At 40.5% G+C, this 18,342-nt stretch overlaps 2 protein-coding genes and 1 long non-coding RNA gene across 3 annotated transcripts in view; 2 read left to right on the top strand and 1 right to left on the bottom strand.

The window, feature by feature from the left end:
- Window positions 1-1,192: 1,192 nt before the first annotated feature.
- Window positions 1,193-16,496, top strand: LOC128785438 (translation initiation factor IF-2-like). Its single transcript, XM_053938023.1, has 2 exons — window positions 1,193-2,193; window positions 16,370-16,496. Exons 1-2 carry the CDS (start codon window positions 1,201-1,203, stop codon window positions 16,475-16,477), a joined length of 1,101 nt encoding a protein of 366 aa, XP_053793998.1. The 5' UTR covers window positions 1,193-1,200; the 3' UTR covers window positions 16,478-16,496.
- On the bottom strand, window positions 4,380-5,228 carry LOC128785446 (uncharacterized). Its single transcript, XR_008429878.1, has 2 exons — window positions 4,981-5,228; window positions 4,380-4,605 (listed from the first exon to the last, which is right to left on the bottom strand). It is a non-coding gene; the product is annotated as an uncharacterized LOC128785446 (long non-coding RNA).
- Window positions 16,497-16,911: 415 nt separating the features above from the next.
- CUL1 (cullin 1) overlaps window positions 16,912-18,342 on the top strand; it is a 37,682-nt gene continuing 36,251 nt past the window's right edge. The window contains exon 1 of the mRNA XM_053938012.1: window positions 16,912-17,154. Coding sequence (XP_053793987.1) covers window positions 17,015-17,154 — 140 coding nt within the window. The 5' untranslated portion in view covers window positions 16,912-17,014. The remainder of the gene's footprint in view (window positions 17,155-18,342) is intronic.

Here is an 18,342-nt window from a genome sequence, read left to right as displayed (position 1 = left end):
GTTTAAGTTTTATTATCATACATTAAAGTTATCTACAGTAGGTAGTTCTGCTTTAATCTGTTTGCAGATTGCAAACAGGTTCATGTAACTCCCTATCCCTCAATAAGTCAGACCAAATACCATCACACATCTTCCAAGCAGCTCACAGCCGAACAATGTAATTTCCTTTCTTTCAATTTCTACCCTCTTCTTCTTCAGTGTTGTTTCCAAATTGTCCTGTTACTACTCTGAAACTTACAGTTACAGAAAGATTTCTATGTTCTTACAAAAGCCACACTTTAATCAGTTTTCAAGGCAATGTTCATGAACTTAGAGGCAATGATTCCTGATGTTATTCACATCAGGAACTCAGAGGAGCTTCACAGTTTGGTTTAACACTCACTTGGCAAAGACGTACTGTTAACTCACAGCTGTACCATCCATTCAGACTCCCAGACTTGGTGTGGTGCCATTCACTGTGTCCAGGACACTCTAGAAACCTGTGTTTCTCATAAATATAGAACCAGCTGCTTAGCTATGGATGGAGGAAAGTCTTATCATGTCTAATGATGTCATCCTGAAACACATGGAATCATAGAATGTTAAGGGTTTGGAATGAACCCTTAAAGATCGTCTAGTCCCAACACCCCCTGCCATGTGCAGGGACACTTCCCCAGCCTTAAACACTGCCAGGGTTGGGGCATCCACAACCTCCCTGGACAACTTATTCCCTTGTTCCAGCACCTCACCACCCTCACAGTAAAGAACTTCTTCCAAACATCTAACTTAAAATTCCCTTTGTTGAATTTGTACCTATTACTCTGTGTCTTATCACTACAGTTCCTGACAAAGAGCTCCTCTCCAGTTTCCCTCTAGGATTCTTCAGATACTGGAAGGCTGCTGAGGTCTCCACACAATCTTCTCTTTTCCAGACTGAACAGCCGCAGCTTTCTCAGCCTGTGTTTATGGGGGAGGTGTTCCAGTCATTTTATCAGCTTCGAGGCCTCCTTTTGGCTTGCTCCAACAGCTGCATGTCCTTCTTATGTTGGCGACACCAGACCTGTACATAGCATTCCAGCTGGGGTCTCACCAGAGAAGAGCAGAGGAGCAGAATTACCTCCCTTGCCCTGCTGACCCCAATGCTGCTTTTGATGCAGCCCAAGTTGAATTGGGCTAGGGAGCCCAATTCTTTCTGGCTTGCGAGCGCACACTTGCCGGCTCATGTTGAGTTTTTCATCAGTCATCACTCCCAAGTCTTTCAGCTCATCCTTCAGCTTTTCTGGCACTGGACTAACTTGGGGAGGGGTCGGAGCAACGACCCCTCGGGTAGGGCAGGGCCTGGAACCAAGGAGATGGCGGTCGGCCGGCCTCCCCCGCCGAGCAGCCCATGCGGGAGGGCAGGCTCCGCCACCGGCCGAGGCCAAGGACCAGCCCCAACGGGCCCTGCCGGCGCGGGCAGCCGCAGCCCCGGTTCCCCCGCCCGCCGTGAGCCGGGGCGGGGCGGCTGCGAGGGGCGGCGCCTCCGCGATTCCCGGGCCGCGCCGGGGGGAGGTGGCGGCGGCGGATCCGGGCCCGGCGGAGGCGGAAGGGGCGGGCGGACGTGGCCCTGACTCTGCGGGACGCGCGATGCTGGTGAGTGCAGGGAGGCCGCGGCGTTGTGTCGCAGCGAGGCCTGGCCCAGCCTGGCCCGGCCCGGCAGGACGCGAAGGCGGCGGCGCGGGGCCTGGCTCTGAGTCACGCCGCGGGGAACGGGGGAAGGGGCGGTCGGGCCCGGCCCGCCCGCCCGCCTTTCTTCTCCCGGGGGCGCTCCCGGCCCGGGAGCGCGGGGGCGGCGGTGGTGGCCGCCCGGCTCGCTCGTGGATCCGGCCGCGGGCCGGGCCGGAGCGGGGAGGCCGCGAGCTGCGCTCTCAGAACGCATCGCCCCCGTCGGGGTGCGGGAGCGCCCCGCTGGCTGCCCCGGCCCCGCAGGATCTGCTCGACCGCCGGGGGGCTGCCCGCTCCCTCCCTCCGTCCCCGGCCTTCCCCCGTGACCGCGGCCCCTGCATGGCTAGGGCGCCTCGGTGGCTGCCCCAGCCTTTCCGTCCCGCCCCGGCGGCTCTCAGACCTCGGGCCTGTCCTCCCGCAGCCCTCGCTGTGCCCCCGTCGGCCCCGGGACTGCCCACCCCAGCCATCCCAGGCCCTTCTCCTCCCACGACTCTGCCCTCTTTTCTCCCTGTGAGCTTTTGTCCGTAACCTCACCAGGCACTGTTTTGGGGAGTTCACCTGCTCTCCGTCCTCCCTGTCCTTTCCTGTGCTGCTTCCTTTCACCCTGTTCATCCCACAATCCCCATAGCCGTAGTGATACTCAGGTCTGTCTAGGAGCTTTTTGGTTGTACCTAGAGACATTCCCTAGCGCTCTCAGTACCATCATGGCTGGGGGATTTTTGCCACAGTTCTTCTTGGTCAACTTCTCTAGGTTTCTCTTGTTCTCAAGGACTGTGCGCCAGGCTTCCCCTTGTTGCCACCTACTGTTGTAGGTGCCCCGGTAACCTTTTGTTTGTCTGTTTGTGTACGTATTGTCTCTATCCAGATGACTAGTCTTGCATTTTTTGTTTCCAATAACCAGCTCATTTGTTTCCCAGTAACTTTGCCACTGCAAGCTAACCGTGTCCTGATTGGGATCCTTTCCCCATCCTTCTTGTTTCCTCTTGAAGTTATATTCCAGCATTGTCATTACCCTTGTGTTACCTTTCCCCTTCCAGTTTTCTTCTGCCCAGTTACCATTTCCTTCTTCATGTTTTTTTGCCCTTCTGATCTTACTTTCCTGTCATTAAAGCCTTCCTTGTGATCTCATCTAATACTCTTTTCTTTGCACATACTCCTTTCCTCTGTAGATTCATATACTGTCTCCCCCACTTTGTATTTAAATGCTCCAGCTATGCCTTTGAGGAGAAAGGAATTTTACCCTAGGTTAACTGAATACTTGTGTTCTGGTTTCAGCTGGCATAGAGTTAAACACTGAAAGGGCAGAGATTAATTACTTGGTTTACCTTATTTTGTTTTGATTTTTTACTGACTTCTTTAGCAGCTTTTCCCTTGATATATGTGTTCATATATAATCATGTACCTCAGCCCTAATACAGACACGTGCCCTGATGCTACTCAGGGAGAAAAAAATCTCTATTGGAAATCCTTTTGGCAGGACTGGGAGGAATAGTCCACAGGGGCCAGAAATACGAGGTGGCTACATAGCTTGAATTAGGCCAAATAATGTGAATTGGTACTTAATTGGTATGGAGTTTATTTGGTATACCTCCTCTTTGGGGAAGTAGCAAGATACTATACAGGTACCACGGTACGAAATTTTTACTCACAGTGAACTGCTGTAATGTTGTGTGTTGATGATTACATGTCTGTGTGGCATCGGCACTTTGTGTTTCTGATGGTGACTTGACCAGAAGGAAGTCTTCTTCATCTGCTTTGTAACTTCTTGTTTTCAGTATTTATAGTCCAACTTCTTATTGTGTCTGTCTTAGTTGCTTCGGTTCTTTAAGATTGGTTACATTTCACAGCCACCTCATGACTACGTGTTTGAGGTGCAGTTTAAACACTGGACATACTTGCCCCATGGAGGCATGGTGAGCACATTTGATCTCGGGATTAATTCATACACCTAACTCTAGAATCCCAGTTCAGTGCCTTGCATTAACAGCGTCTCTGGAGGAAACTTTCCATTGCTTAGCCAAGGATCATATAGAAATATAATCTTAGTTTGGGCACCTAAATTAGGCATATGTGTTTTGCTCCTTGGCTGACAAAATAGTGGTGGTGGTTTAGCATAATTATTCTTCTTCCACCTTGCTCCTTTGTATGCTGGTTTGAACTGGCCTTAAAACTTGGGCCTGTTGCTCGAACCGTCAGCATGAGAAAATCACATTGCTTTATTGCTTTATTAAATAACCTAAATTCATTTAAGATAAATGGATGCACACCCTTATTTGGATACTGCTTTGGGGATGCCTCTTTTTTGATTTAGCTTATTTGTAGTCTTGGTGCAAGCTCTTGGATTTTAGATGTATTATTACGAAAACAATACTGAGTCCTTAGAGAAAGTTCTCAGATACTCAGCTTAAGAAGTGTTATCCTACAACTTGTGTGTTAACATCTTGGAGTACTGCTTTTCATCTCTTGTGTTTCTTAGATAGTGCCTAGTTTTGTGTAGTTACAATTATTTCAGTAGAACCTAACTTAATGATGAGTCATATCCCAGGTGCCAGTGGTTGCATGGATTGGAAATACCTGGAATCTTCTCTCTTGCCACTGAGGTTTGATTTTTTTTTTTTTTTAATTAATCAAAGACCCCACAAAATTCTAGCGAATGAAACAGCTTTAAAGATGCTCTACTTGCACTTACACCACTCTCAACATCAAAAATCTGTATTATGAGCATGAAGTGAGGAATTTCCTAGTAAGAGGTCAATGTGTTACCAACTCTGCTGTTGTACTTCCTTTGCTGTCCAACAGGGTCTGTTTCTGTGCATCAGAAGGAAAACAGGGCAGATGTCCCACTTGGATGGGATATCAGGAGGATGTGCACAGGCAGTCCTAGCAGCCTGCAGCTTGGTGCAGTCTTCCTGCTGCACAGATCTGGAAGAAAGAAGAGTATGGAAAACTTGGCCTTGGAAGTTCTGCATGTGCTTTAGGAATGCATGATCTCATTTTAAATAGAATACTTAGGTGCTAGCATGTTTTTTAGGTAAGAGTACACTAATAGGAAAATTTTAGTTAACTGTATTTTTCAAGCTTATTTCCATGCAAGAAGTGGTTGTTGGAACCAACATTTAGAGGTCTGGTTGCAAATTATAATCTATTCAGCATGCAAACTTAAACAGCTATTTTTTTTTGGTTTGTTATGGAGACCACTGAGTTTCCCTTGCTTGATAAAAGAGAATTTTCAGTAAGAAAATATAATTATTGGAAAATTACAGAGGCATGTTGAGCTTGTCTACATGAGTAACTTACTGTTTTATTCTAAGAGTTGTTGGTTTTCCAATAGAAGAACTACTAGAACAAGAACAGATTGGCTGTTCATGTTTCAACAGTGGTGCAGTCCAGACCTGTTACACACATGACTAAATGACTTGATAATAAAATTGCTCTGAGCTGGTGTGCCCTGCTATAGTGCTGTAACTTGTAGCCTTTAATGTAATCACAGATTTAAACACTCCTTGCGTTATCCCAGCTTCTGGAAAGAGTACTGCTTTAGGAAATTATCTGTGTCCCAGTGGGTAGTTCTCTGTCAGTTTTCTCTTTACCCACAGAACCTCTGATGTCACAAGAGAGAACCTCTTCCTGTTGCTGTCTTACCTCTTCTGGTACAAGTCAAAATCAAATACATACTTTTTAACTAAACCAAACATTGATTATGTTCCACTTTATTTAATGTAGTGTTTTTCAACTCCTTCTTTATCTATGAACCTTAGAAAAATGAATGAAGGCTACTGTGAAAATAGGAAAATAGTAATTTCATTTTGCACCTCAGGGAATGGGTGTAGAGTCATATGTAAATTTTTGCCAGAGTTGGTGTCTCTTTCTCTCCAAATTTTCAGTACTTTCTTTGCCAGTAGTATCCCGAACTTGTAAAAAGAAGCAGGTGATTCTCACTCTGTTCTGTTCTCTGGTGATTCTTACCTGGAGCACTGCATCCAGTTCTGTGGCATCCAGCGCAAGAAAGTCATGCAGTTATTGGAGCAGATCCAGAGAGGGCCAAAGAAGTGATCAGAGTGATGGCACACCTCTCCTATAACTGAGAGAGTTGGGGTTGCTCAGACTGGAGAAGAAAAGGTTCCAGAGTGACCTTATTGAGGCTTTCATTCAGTGTATAAAGGGGGATTATGAGAAAGATGGAGGGAGACTTTTTACAAAGACCTGTAGTGGCAGGACAAAGGACATAAATTTTAAATGGAAAGAGGGTAGATTCAAATTGGTTATAAGGAAGGAAGGCTTTACTTTGGTGGGTGGTGAGGCATTGGAACAGGTTAACCAGAGAAGATGTGGATGCCCCATTTCTGGCAGTGTTCAAGGCCAGGTTGGATAGGGCTTTGAGCATCCTGATCTAGTGCAATGTTTGTCTGTGGCAGAGAGGTGGTTTCTAGGTGATGTTTAAAGGTGCCTTTCAACCCAAACCGTTTTATGGTTCTTGAATAAAAACAGTGTAACTTCAATGTGATGTTATTCCAAAATCTCAGGAAAAAAAAAATTGTATTATCTCCTTTTCTTCCCCTTTGGTTTTGGAATCAAAAGGTTCCCTGCTTTAGTTTTGTCTAATGAATACAAGGCATTGCTTGACAACAGGACTAAGAATAAAGGATTAAGAATATACATATTCTCTGACATCTTTGTAGTTATGCACTAGATTTGAATATCAGTTCAATACCATTGACTTCTGTTTTTCTTTAAATTAGAAGTACCTAAAGTTGATAGAAAATTCTCCTTGTCTTTGGATTTCATTAGTTTTGCTCTAGTTTGTGTTGCTGTATGTCTCAAGCTTGGTGTTATTGTGCAGAAGAAATGGATTTACATGTAGGATGGTGAGGATCATGGTGATGGAAAGTTTCTGCAGTGCAGGGAGCTCCTCACTCTGCTCTGATAATGTACTTATCTTTTGAAGACATGCACATGCTTCTCCTATTTTATTGGAGACTGGTGGCTTTGCTATTGGGACCCGGATGTATTTGATTCATTAATATACGAGGCAGAAAAAAGTGAAGTTTTTAAATTTGAAGCAGGCAGCTACAAAAATTTGGGTTACTAGTAAGGCAATTTCAGCCAAAAATGAAGTCAGAAACTTCTTGTATTTTTAATTTGCATTTGATGTAACTTGACTTTTTGTTCCTCTGTGTTTCAGGTTGGACAATATCTTAATGTGGATTAGAGTTCAGAACTGAGGCTGGTGGTGTGACCTGAGTTCACCCCGTTTTGCTCTGTAATATAAACTTAATTTCATATGTAAATTTGCAAGCTCTTTTAGTCTCACAGGTGGTGGAGACTGTCATTTGGAAGCTTTATCTAAAGTTTGGAGGACTGCATTGGGGGGAAAAAAGAGGATTTTAGGAAATAGTTCATTGTTTGTTAGCTGTTAGTCTTTTCATCCTGCTTTTCATAGTAATAATTTCATGGGCAAATGCGCTGCTTGCTTCTGGGTAGCCAACGGATAAACTTTTCACTGTACAATTGAAAATGCTTTTTTAGAATGTTTGCTTTTTTTTAAGAAAACAGACTGTTCTCTTACTCTCTTTTTTTTCGGAGATAACTTTGAAGAAGTTTTGTTATTTCTGAAAGTGTGCCTATGCTAGGATGCTGTCACTAATAGGAGTTGTATAAAATCAAAGTTTATATCCTTAAGAAGTTAAATTGATTTTGTTAGATTGTAATGCAGGCTTAGCTTTAAAACTTAATGGTGCAAGCTTAATCGAAAGGAAGGAGGATTTAAATGTGGGTGTTAGGGATGTGTGGCAATTTTAACTTTTACAAAATTAAGTTAAATTGTTTCACTTCTATACCAAGGGTGCCTGTTGCAGTCATTAGAGATCACAACTGATTAAAATTTGCTGAAAATGATACTGAATTTAAGCAGAACTAACTTTTTGTGAGGTATAAATTCTTTGCTGTAAGTTAAGGCAGCTAGAATTCAGACTTTGTAGTTGAACCAGAAGAATTACATACAAATCCCTTTTTAGATTTTAATGAGAAAGTTCTCATTCTTTTTTGGGCTGACTGTATTTAGGCATCTGGAATGAAATATATGAGAGTTGCACTGTTCATTGCCAACAGTTTACACCACAGTCGGAATCAAGATCACTAGCACATATATCCATGTACTTAATGTAAACACGATTTAAAAGGAAAGTAAGAAAATAAAGAGTGAGCGGCTTTCACAGGTCGTGATTTTGTTACATGCAGAATATGAATGTAGGTAACTGCAACAGTCATTGATTCATCCCTTATTTGTTACTTCAGAATGAAACATTAGTATGAAGGTGATTATGGGAGAAAACTCTTCAGTATTTAAGCTGTGCTCTTGTAGTACATTCAAATGTCTGAAAATATCAGACTGTTTGCAAGATTAATCGGTGTGACCGTCATCTTTATTTATAAATTGAAGTGGCAAATTGGACTGTCTTGATCAATTGAGCTCTTGCACAAATAACAAGAGGGAAGAAGTTGTAAAATTAGCAAGCTGCTGGGAAGAGGTTCCAGCCAGAATTGGTTTTTGCTTGTTAGCAACATATTAAATTTTTTTTAAAGTTATTGGTAAGAACTACTGCCTTCCAAGAGCATGAAAAAATTCTGTGTGGAAATATTATTGCAGGTGAAAATTCCTGTTTGTGTCTTTAACAGGGCAGTATGAAAGTGTGTGTTGCAGTGCATTGAGTGCTGTTATAATGTTGGGGGATTTGTGTTAGGGTTCATAGGCTTGCCCTCGATGTTCTGGTGGAGGGCATGCTGTGTCTGAAGCAAACTGTAAGACAACACTGTTTTCTTGGTGGAGATCAATAGGATTATGATGTTCTAGCTTATTAAGTTGGATTTAGTTAAGTTTTGATGTCTGGTAAGGTCTTTTGGGAAAAAATTATGAGTAAGAATTGTCCTTGCAGGATCATTAAGGTCTCTAAATTGGCCCAAGGTATTTCAGAGTTTCCAGCCCTTCTGTGTTTGTTCTTTCTGAATTGCATTGGATTTAACTTCCTGTTGCTGTTGTTTTGTTTTTGTGGGTTTTTGGGTTGGTGTTTGGTTGGGTTTTTTTTTGTGTGGTTTTTTTCCCCATTCTAAGGAAACAAGGTGTATTACTCTGTCTTCTGCTGGGAATGTTGGGTATCTAGCAATTTTCATGGCTTGTCCTCCTTCATTTTCCTTTTCTGCACCTTCCTGACTGATTCAAGAAGTCCATCTTCATGTGCATTGTCCTTCATTGTTTATGTTTATTTGGGTTTCATTGGGCTTTGTTTAGTGTTTTGCTTTCTTGTTTGTTTTGTTTTTTGTTTGGGTTTATGCAGGTTGTATCGTATATATGATTTAAGTGAGAGAGAAAGTGGGAATACTCAAGGCTCTTTATCTTATGTTGGCGGTTTGACCCTGGTTGCATGCCAGGTAATTACCAAAGCCCCTCCATCATTCCCCTCAAGTAGACAGGGGAGGACAAATATAATGAAAGGCTCATGAGTTGAGACAAGGACAGGGACAGATTTCTCATTGATTACTATCATAGGCAAAACAGACTGGTCTTGGGCAAATTAATTGAATTTGTTAGTAATCAAAATCAGAGCAGGTTAATGAAAAGTAAAACAAATTTTTAAAACACCTTCCTCCCACCTCTCCCTCCTTCTCGGGCTCTACCTCCTCCCCACCAGCAGCACAGGGAGACGGGCTGAGGTACAGTGAGTTCACCACAGACTGTTTCTACTACTGCTCAGGCAGGAGAGTCCTTCCCCTGCTCTGACATGGGATCTTCCCATGGGGGACAGTTCTCCATAAACTTGTCTTGCATCAGTCCTTCCCATGGGCTACATTGACTGCTTCGATGTGGGTCTCTTTGCACAGGGTGCAGTCCTTCAGGCACAGCCTGCTCCAGCATGGGTTCCCCACAGGGTCATAAGTCCTGCCAGGAAACCTGTTCCAGCATAGGCTCCTTTCTCCATGAGTCTGCAGGTCCCTGCCAGGAGCCTGCTCCAGCATGGGATTCCCATGGACTCACAGCCTCCTTTCAGGCATCCACCTGCTCTGACATGGGTCTCCTCCATGGGCTGCAGGTGGAACTTTGCACCTCTGTGGACTTCTGTGATGTGTGAGTGGGTCTCTACATCCCGGTGGTCCTCCATGGGCTGCAGAGGCATGACTGTTTCACCATGGTCTTCACAGGCTGCAGGGGAATCTCTGCTCCGGTGCTTCATCCTCCATTGACCTTGGTGTCTGCAGAGTTTCTCTCACATATGCTCATTCCTCTCTCTCTGAGTGCAGTTACGTCTGTGCAATAATTTATTTTCCTTCTTAATATGTACTCACAGAGATGTTACAGCCATCTCTGGTTGGCACAGCCTTGGCCAGTGGCAGATCCATCCTGGAGCTGGCTGGCATTGGCTCTCTTGGACTTGTGGGGAGCTACAGCCAGCTTCTTACAGAAGTCACCCCTATAGCCCCCCCCACCATTACCAAAACTTGCCACACAAACCCCATACACTTCTGTAAAACCTTCTCCCTTCTCTTCAGTGCACCCATATCTTGACTTGATTATCTTTGTTCTTTTCCTAATCTGCAGCATTCCTTTTTCCAAGGTATAAAAGCTGTATTAAAAGTGTTTGAAGAAGCTATGAAACACATTAACTGCAGGCTCAGTTAAAAAATAGTGTAGAGTCTACATCCTGTTTTTAACACAGGAATATGCAAGACCTTAGGTTAGAAAGGACATTTCAGTTTAGGAGCAGTCTACAAACTTTCTACATAAGGATTATTTCATCAATAGCAAAGTGAACTCTCTGAAGATGGCCAAGCAAAACTTGAAATGTTTTCCCTATGTAGTACTTAAGGATGTAGTCCCTTGCACTGTTTTCCAAATTGATGTTGATGCAGTAAAGCAACCATAAAACTTATTGTTTGTGGGATTCTGAATATTGCCCAGCGTTTACTTTGGTTGGAGTTGCAAAAGGGAGAGTTTGCTTGTGTAGAGTACGACAGCACGGTGTGGATTGTTTGGGGCTTTTTTGTATTAGCTGTGGCATTATTGTAGGGAGATACCTGTCAAAAGCTGCTAGAATTGTTTGTTCAAGGAAGACAAAGGTAAAGCTGAAAGGAAGAAATAAAGAATGTTAAAGAATAGGCAAAGAGAAAGGAAAAAGTGGCACACTCCAAGTTTCTTGGTTTTATTCTGATGAGTAGTTATTGATATTTTAGAAAAAATACTTGTATTCAGGCATACAGATAAATCACATCAGTTAAAAAGGCTTTTAGTGAGGACAATCATGGATAATTTAAGTAAATAAGAAAAGTGTGAAAACTGCAGTTCCAAGTTACTTACGTATCTTGTGTTTAAATTTGAATGTAAAATTGAATTTCAGAGTCTTTCTAGCTGTGAAGAACCTGTCCAAGCTTTGTTTTATTTGTTCAGCTGGCAACTGTATCATTGGCACATGAAGTAATGTAGGAGTGTATTAATTACAGTGCTTTAGATATCATTGATCAGAGCTGTAAAACATGGAGGAGGGGGTGTGGGGAGAACATTGAAGCCCAAAATGAAGTCACTGTTAGGGAGGTACAGTATTAACCACCCAAAATTTACACCAAATTACTGGCAAATTACACATACTTGCTTCTAGTTTTGTTTTTTTTTTTGGGTTTTTTTTTTTTTTTTTTTTTTTTTTTTTTTTGGTTTTTGTTTTTTGGTGGGTTTTTTTGTGGTTTGTTTTGGTTTGGTTTTTTTGTTTTTTTTTTTTTTTTTTTTTTAATGCTGCACAGAATTTTTTACCAGACAACTTTTGGAAGGGAGGGAGTGCATGCCTACATCTCTGCCTTTTCTCATAATGAACTGAATTTATCTCCCTTGAAAATGAGATGTGCTAAAGCTTTTCACACTACATGTAGCTCTGTGTTTTGTAATAATACAGAGGAACTGAACATTGTAATTTTTGTAATTTGTCTCTTAAAGATCTTCACTGAAAAGGGAGAAAAATTTCTAGTATTTCTCTTCTGATACTGATTTCTGGAATAACCATTTTTTTTACAATAGTTGTGTCATTTTGCTGGGGCATGGTGAAAATGTCTCCTATAGGCAGATTCTCCAGATGTTGATTAATTACACATTTGTAGCATATGAAGTGCTAAGGATATTATGCTTGTTCCTAGTCTTGCTTTAAGAATTGTGTCATGTGAAGTGCATAAACTGTCTACCTAGCTCATAGCCTTTATATTTAGTGGCCTAAAATAATTCTGGACAGAAATGTGAGTGCTATATAATGTTGCATGCAGGACCACGACTCAACTAAGGATTGTTACCGTGTAGAACTCATAATGCTAACACATCAGCTGAAGTCAAGATACTTTGGAAACTTCATAGTGCTTAAGGTTTTTGAACTTGTTTTTAGTGACATTCATTCCACCATAGCTTATTAGCAAAACTTGGTTCTCTTCCCAAATGGGTTTGGGTGTAGTATGTTTAAATCTGGTCACTTAAACTCATGCTATTAGACATGACAAGAATATTTTCCTCATATTTGAAATTAGGCAAGAGATAAAATAAGTCTAGAGGTTGTGCCTCTTTATTGCATCTTTAAAACAATGCTGTTTGGGCTCTTGCATCAGCTGGGAAACCTTGCTCTGAACCTAGCAAGTTCTTTCTGTGCAAGAAGCTGACAAGTTCAAATTCTGTCTGTAATTACTGAAGTGAACTATCTTGAAGTATGTAATTTAGAAATAAGGGGTTGTGGGAGAACAACAGGTGATGCACAGGCCTTGGAGCTGTAAAGCTGAAAGTCGTATTGTGTTAGGATGTAAAGATTAGGTATTTGCTCCAGCAGATGGCTTGGGATGCTGAAAATCCGGTGAGGTCTATTATGTTTTTTATTATTATTATTAACCCAGATAAAATCTGGTGAGGTCTATTATGTTTTTTATTATTATTATTAACCCAGATAAAAGCTGGGTTAACTTTCACATTTTCTTGAAGGCCTCTTCCAGCATACGCATCATTTTCCAAAGATGTGGGATATCTAAAAAATACTCTTTATTATTAGATTATCAATAAAAACAAGCCCAGTATTTTCTAATGCAGTGTATTTCTTTGCATATGATGTTTATCTATCATGATGTGTGTCCCCAGGTAATGAAAAAGAAGGAGTAACATTTCTTTTAAGTCCTTCAAGACTGTTTTAAAGTTTTGGCAGAAGTGTTGCCTCTTTTTGTTTGGACTGTTTTAATTGCAGTACTTGAGTGCAGGGTTGAAAGATTGGCTGGCATTGAACGCTATCATCCTGCTGCATCAAATTGTGCATATGTTGTCTGGAAACTGCAGGGGTGGTATTTCTCATGCAAATATAGCTGCTCCTGATGCTATAATGAAGTTTGAGTTCTCTCATCCAAAGCTGCAGAGTGGATGTTTCAACTCAGGCAGCTGATATTATCCTTGAAGCAGGTCAGCAGCAAGTCTGATCTGTTTGGGTGAGAAAGTGATGGTCAGTTCAAGACCAGCTCATGCGTAGTCCTGCCAAGAGCACTTTGCAAGGGAGAGATCTCACTGATTTAAAGGTCATGACTTAATGGTGAGGTTTTAATTCAGGCAGTTGCGCAGAGTCTGGGCACTGAGAAATCTGGCTTAGGAACTCCTTCTCCCTCTTTTTAGCAGTTGGGATGTTGGGTGAAGAGATGCAGTGTAACTACTGTGGACTCGATTTGACCTTCAAGAATTTTTTGCCTAGGAAAAGCTTTTGTGTATGTGAATCAGAATAATAGCACTTTTCACATGAAATAGAATATGTTTGTATATAATAACAACTGTGCCAAGTAACAAAGCCTTGTGTTATCCCTGCTCTTTTTATAAATTTAATACCATAGTTTAGTTTAACCACTAAGTACGATAGTTCTTTTCATAAATATGCTTTTGTAGTAGAGTATTCTTACATATTGAAATTTTATTCTTAAAAGTAATGTATTAATAATTAAAGTAATATATTGTAAAGTAATGTTAAAATAATGTATTAATAATTACCTTTCTATTTTTCTGTACATGAATAAATCTGGAAGAAATAGATAGTAGTTAATAGAATTATTCATCTAGTGCTCTATTTTCTGATTGTTAGCTAGTAATTAACTGGAAGAAGTAAATTGCTTGAGTCTAGGAAGATAGTGAGATGATACTGTCATTCTGTATTCATGTGTTTAATTGCAAAAGTCAAATTTGATGCCAACCAGAGGATAGTGAGTTAATGTCAAATGCAATGGAATTACAACTTAGAAAGAATATTTTTATATAGTGGACTGCATGTGAAAATAAAAACCAAAATTAATTTATTTTCATAGCGTTGTTTTTAATAGCTACATCCTGACTTAAATACAGAGGTTTACTTTAGGGGAAGGGGAGGGAAAATTATTAGACTGTGACTGAGGAGCACCTTGAGTTGAAACGATTCTGGGAAAATGTAGTATTCTTAGATGCACCAGGGTACATAAAAACTAGGAGATGTTTAATTAGAGAGGAGAGTTAAATATTTCCATCATCATAGCAGGGGAAACTCAACATCTGCTGGTTATGCTTTCTGCTAACTAGCAAGGGGTTAGCCTTTTGTTAGAAGCTCTTACACAGCAAATAAGTATTTTGTGTTAGGTTCACCAAAAAGTTTTTTATACAAATGCACTCTAAGCCCAGGCTGCTTGCTGTTGGCAGATTATTAAGCAAATGAGAGTCATTTAATTCTTACATGTAGTGCAGTTGTTGTGGAGTTGCAGATTCAAAGCCATGTCTTCTTTAGTACCAGATTTAAGTAATGAAAGTGTTTCTGCTCTCCTGGATTGTAGACATGGAATTAATTTTCTTGCTTTTATTGCGATGCTGACTTAGGATCACAGTCCAAGACTGTGGGTGTGTAACATGCACAGAGTGCATGTGGAGGTGAACGGCCACTCATGGACCTTTGTTCTTCCTGGCTTTTGTTGCTCAGTCCTGAAAGTCCATCGTCAGTACTACTGCAGCAGGTTCAGTTTCCAGAAATTAAAGAGGTTAAATACAAGCAAAGTATGATCTAGATTGCACTTCAGCATTATGATGCATGATTGTCATGTGTCTTTAATAACCAGCTTGCTGTAATTAGAGAAACAAAAATGGGAGGGTTGAATTCTAGATGTGTCTTTGCTAAGTTGTATATTGATTGAATTCTTGCTTTTCCACCTAATCCTCTGAGTAACTGTTTCCCCTGTAAAAAAGAAAATTAGCTACATAATCAGTTGTATGTCAGATTAAAATGAGACAGTACTTGTTGCTGAGACTGACGTAATGAAAATACTTCTTAGTGTTATTACTTAGAGCTGGAGATTTAAATGTGTATGGGTGATGGGAAAGCCAAGGACTGTGAGGAGTGGTAATTTTTGTGTTACTGTAGTAAGACAGCCATTGACTGAAAAGAATGAAAAAAAGTCTCTATCTTAGCCGGTCTTTTTAGGGTTCAGGAGAAAAGACAGAAGAGAACTTCAGATAACTGGGTGAAAGTCAGGGAGGGTATAACAGAATACTTAATTTTCAAAACTCTGTGAAGCCTGGAGTTGAACATGGAATAGCCTAGAAGTGGCTGTGACAAAACACCTATGGCTTAACTGTAGGTCCTAAAAGAATATATTTTATTTTCTGCTGCTCAGAGACCAAGAACAAATAATAGGATTTATTTGGTCTCAGCCTATACTATTCTTGAAATTACGGAAGGGTTCATGTGAACAGATTTATCATAAAGCTGTATTGTCTGTAGAAAAATGGAACGCGGTAATGTTTCACTGTGGTTTGAGTATTCCAGTCAGTGAGTAGTGATTCCAGTCATGGTGCAGAATGACAGAGTGGTTTAGGCTGGAAGGGGTCATCTAGTCTAGTCTCCTTGTCTTGGGGAGGGACACTGTCTATTAGATCAGGTTGCTCAAAGCTCCTTTCAGCATGGCCTTAAACACTGCCACCGTCAGGCAGCTGCAGCTTTTCTGGGCAGCCTGTTCCAGTGTCTCAACATCACCCTGACAGTAAAGAATTTCCACTTTATATCCACTCTGAATTGACCCTCTTAATTTAAAACCATTGACCCTTCTCCTGTAACTACAGTTACTAGTAAAAAGTCTTTCTCCATCTTTCTTATAAGCTCTATATGAATAGAAAGACTCCAGTAAGATTAAGTTGGTCCTGACTTAGTACAACTCTCTTATTTGTGGGCTAATTTTTTACACTGTCATTTTCTGGTATATACTTAATTTTGTTGCTTTGGAGGATAAGTCATGTTAAAATTGCAAACATATTTTTATGGACTTTTATAAAATTGGACCTTCTCTGCTTGATGTTTTCAGTGGACTTTTCCAGGTGAATGTGTTCCTTCACCATAGTATCATGAGGCTGATGAATTGGTAGCCATCTTTTTACTGTGTCCCAAACTTTGTGCACTTAAAACTCATGGGAGTAGTGCATTTTCTTACTTTCTGATTGCTTCATTCACAATTAATTCGATATTTATTCTGTGTACTTCTATTAGTAGTTCTTTCTTCCCACCATTATTGACTGTGTGTTCTCTTGCTGGTAAAATGATATTGAAGTGGTGTTCTTCTACATAGCAAAGAAATTAATATAACCATATGCTTTCCAGATAGAAAAATTCTCTGCTACCAAAATGCCTTGGCCTTTCAGGTTGCCTGTAATAGAATCTCAAGTTTGGAAGAGTTATTGATAACTGAAGAAAAAGTTACTTGTGGTATCTTCTTGTTAATCTTCGATACCCATAAGGATGTTTGTTAAGCAATGAGCTACCACAGAACCCAGAGCTGCTCAGAAGTACTGGAGTTTTACTGTTGAATGGGAAGGAGCTATTTACACTTGCTGGTAAATAGTGTCTGCTGCTTGGAAAACTTTTTATTGTTATGTTTTGTTGTTAGCATTAGGGTTTTGTTGTTAGCTGCACTGATCTAAGTACCTACAGCCTTTAGATAACTCTGGGTACTAACTGTCTCATTTTGTGGTGAATTGCTAAATTATGTTCCTTGGTTTTGGTATTTCACATCTTAAGATGGATTTCTCATCTGTATAAATGACAGTATTTCAATGAAATAATAAATTTTGTATCTTTAGTGTGGATAAACTTGGACTGTCATATAACATGTATGTTTTCTTTTCCTGTTGCAGGTTATCCTCCTGGGAAACATCACTTTTTGTGTGTAAAGAATATCTTGCTGAGTTGCTGCAACTGAGTTTAGAATGTTACTTGACTTGTGATTCTGATGGAGGAATAACAAGATCTCAGGCTGCTGCACTGGAAAACTTTACAGGAAATACAAAATGTCATCGAATAGGAGTCAGAACCCACATGGACTTAAACAGATTGGTCTTGACCAGATATGGGATGACCTAAGAGCTGGAATTCAACAGGTTTACACCAGACAAAGTATGGCGAAATCCAGATACATGGAACTCTACACGTATCCTAGTGCCTATGATAGTTATTGCTTTCACTGCTGGTATATTAGAGACAGCTTTTTACTTTTTTAGACACAAAATTGCTCCATAACTATTTCACTTAATGGCTTTTAAGAATGCATGGTTTTGTTTTGAAGATTGGCCTTTTCTATTTAATATTACTGGCAAATAACAGGAACATTCTATTGTCTGGAAAACTGGCTTCCATAATTATTAAGGCTACCTCTGTATTTCAGGTTTGATTAATATTATCTTTAATAGAGCACATGTTTAAAGAGATTTTATTAAAATGTCGAATTTTGAGTCCATAATGCACACAAAGAAAACAGAAATTCCTCTTCTTTTCTCTGTTAGTCTCTGGCATTATGCTTCAGGTCTTACTGATAATCATGTCCAGTTACCTGGAAATTTTTCAATTGTTGTTCTCTATGTAATACTTCACTGTTGACTTGATTGTGTAATTTTCCAGATGGAGTGCGAATGTCTCCAGTGGATTTTGCTTTAATTCCTTGCTTGCATTGGAGAGCTATTTTCCAGCATCTCCCCATTCTGGGTGTTGTTATAAGATGCTGGAAGGGGGTTAACCTCCTTGTTCAAATGCACTGAGGTACTGTTTGGAAGATCATAGGAAACTTGTTTCTATTGGGTAGTGTATAAGGATTTTTAAAAACTAATTTGTAGGAGAAATGTGTCTCTTGTTGTGTTATAGCTTCGGTGTTTGACTTTAGGACTTAATTTAGAAAGGAGATTCTTTTTTATTTTGCCTATAAGGTGGCATGTAAATGGATTTGATGACCTTCGTTTTCCATCTTTTGTTCTGCCCTGACTCTTGTAACCTTGTATTGCTCAGTAAAGTCAGCACTGCTTAAGAAGGTGGTGGTCTACACACTTTGCTGTACATATGATAGAAATGATGACTGAATACATTTCCTATCATTAAGTAGTTCTGCTGGTTTTTTCTATCAGTATTTAGAGTTAGGTTTTTTTTAATTAAGTTATTATTCTGAACTAATGTGTATAGCTGTTGCTGTCACTGATTTGGAATTGCAGCATATAAAATTTTAGTCTGTATTAATGTTTTTGAAAGGACAGAGTTTGAAGGCTATAAACTAGTCGATTCTGTAGTTCCCTGGACTTTCTAAGGTAAAGTTTCTCTATACATGTAATCTTAGCATCAACGTGTAATCTTT

This window comes from Vidua chalybeata, chromosome 1, assembly GCF_026979565.1.
Source record: "Vidua chalybeata isolate OUT-0048 chromosome 1, bVidCha1 merged haplotype, whole genome shotgun sequence".
Taxonomy (NCBI): domain Eukaryota; kingdom Metazoa; phylum Chordata; class Aves; order Passeriformes; family Viduidae; genus Vidua; species Vidua chalybeata.
Note: the sequence above shows the minus strand (reverse complement) of the source record. Positions and strands in the feature narration are given on the sequence as shown.

What these genes read in the sequence shown, in the direction of transcription:
- LOC128785438 (XM_053938023.1), top strand. Translation starts at nt 1,201, where the DNA reads ATGTTGAGTTTTTCATCAGTCATCACTCCCAAGTCTTTCAGCTCATCC. An exon ending in CTCTGCCCTCTTTTCTCCCT is followed by an intron (nt 2,194 to 16,369) that starts GTGAGCTTTTGT and finishes TTGGCCTTTCAG; the next exon opens with GTTGCCTGTAATAGAATCTC.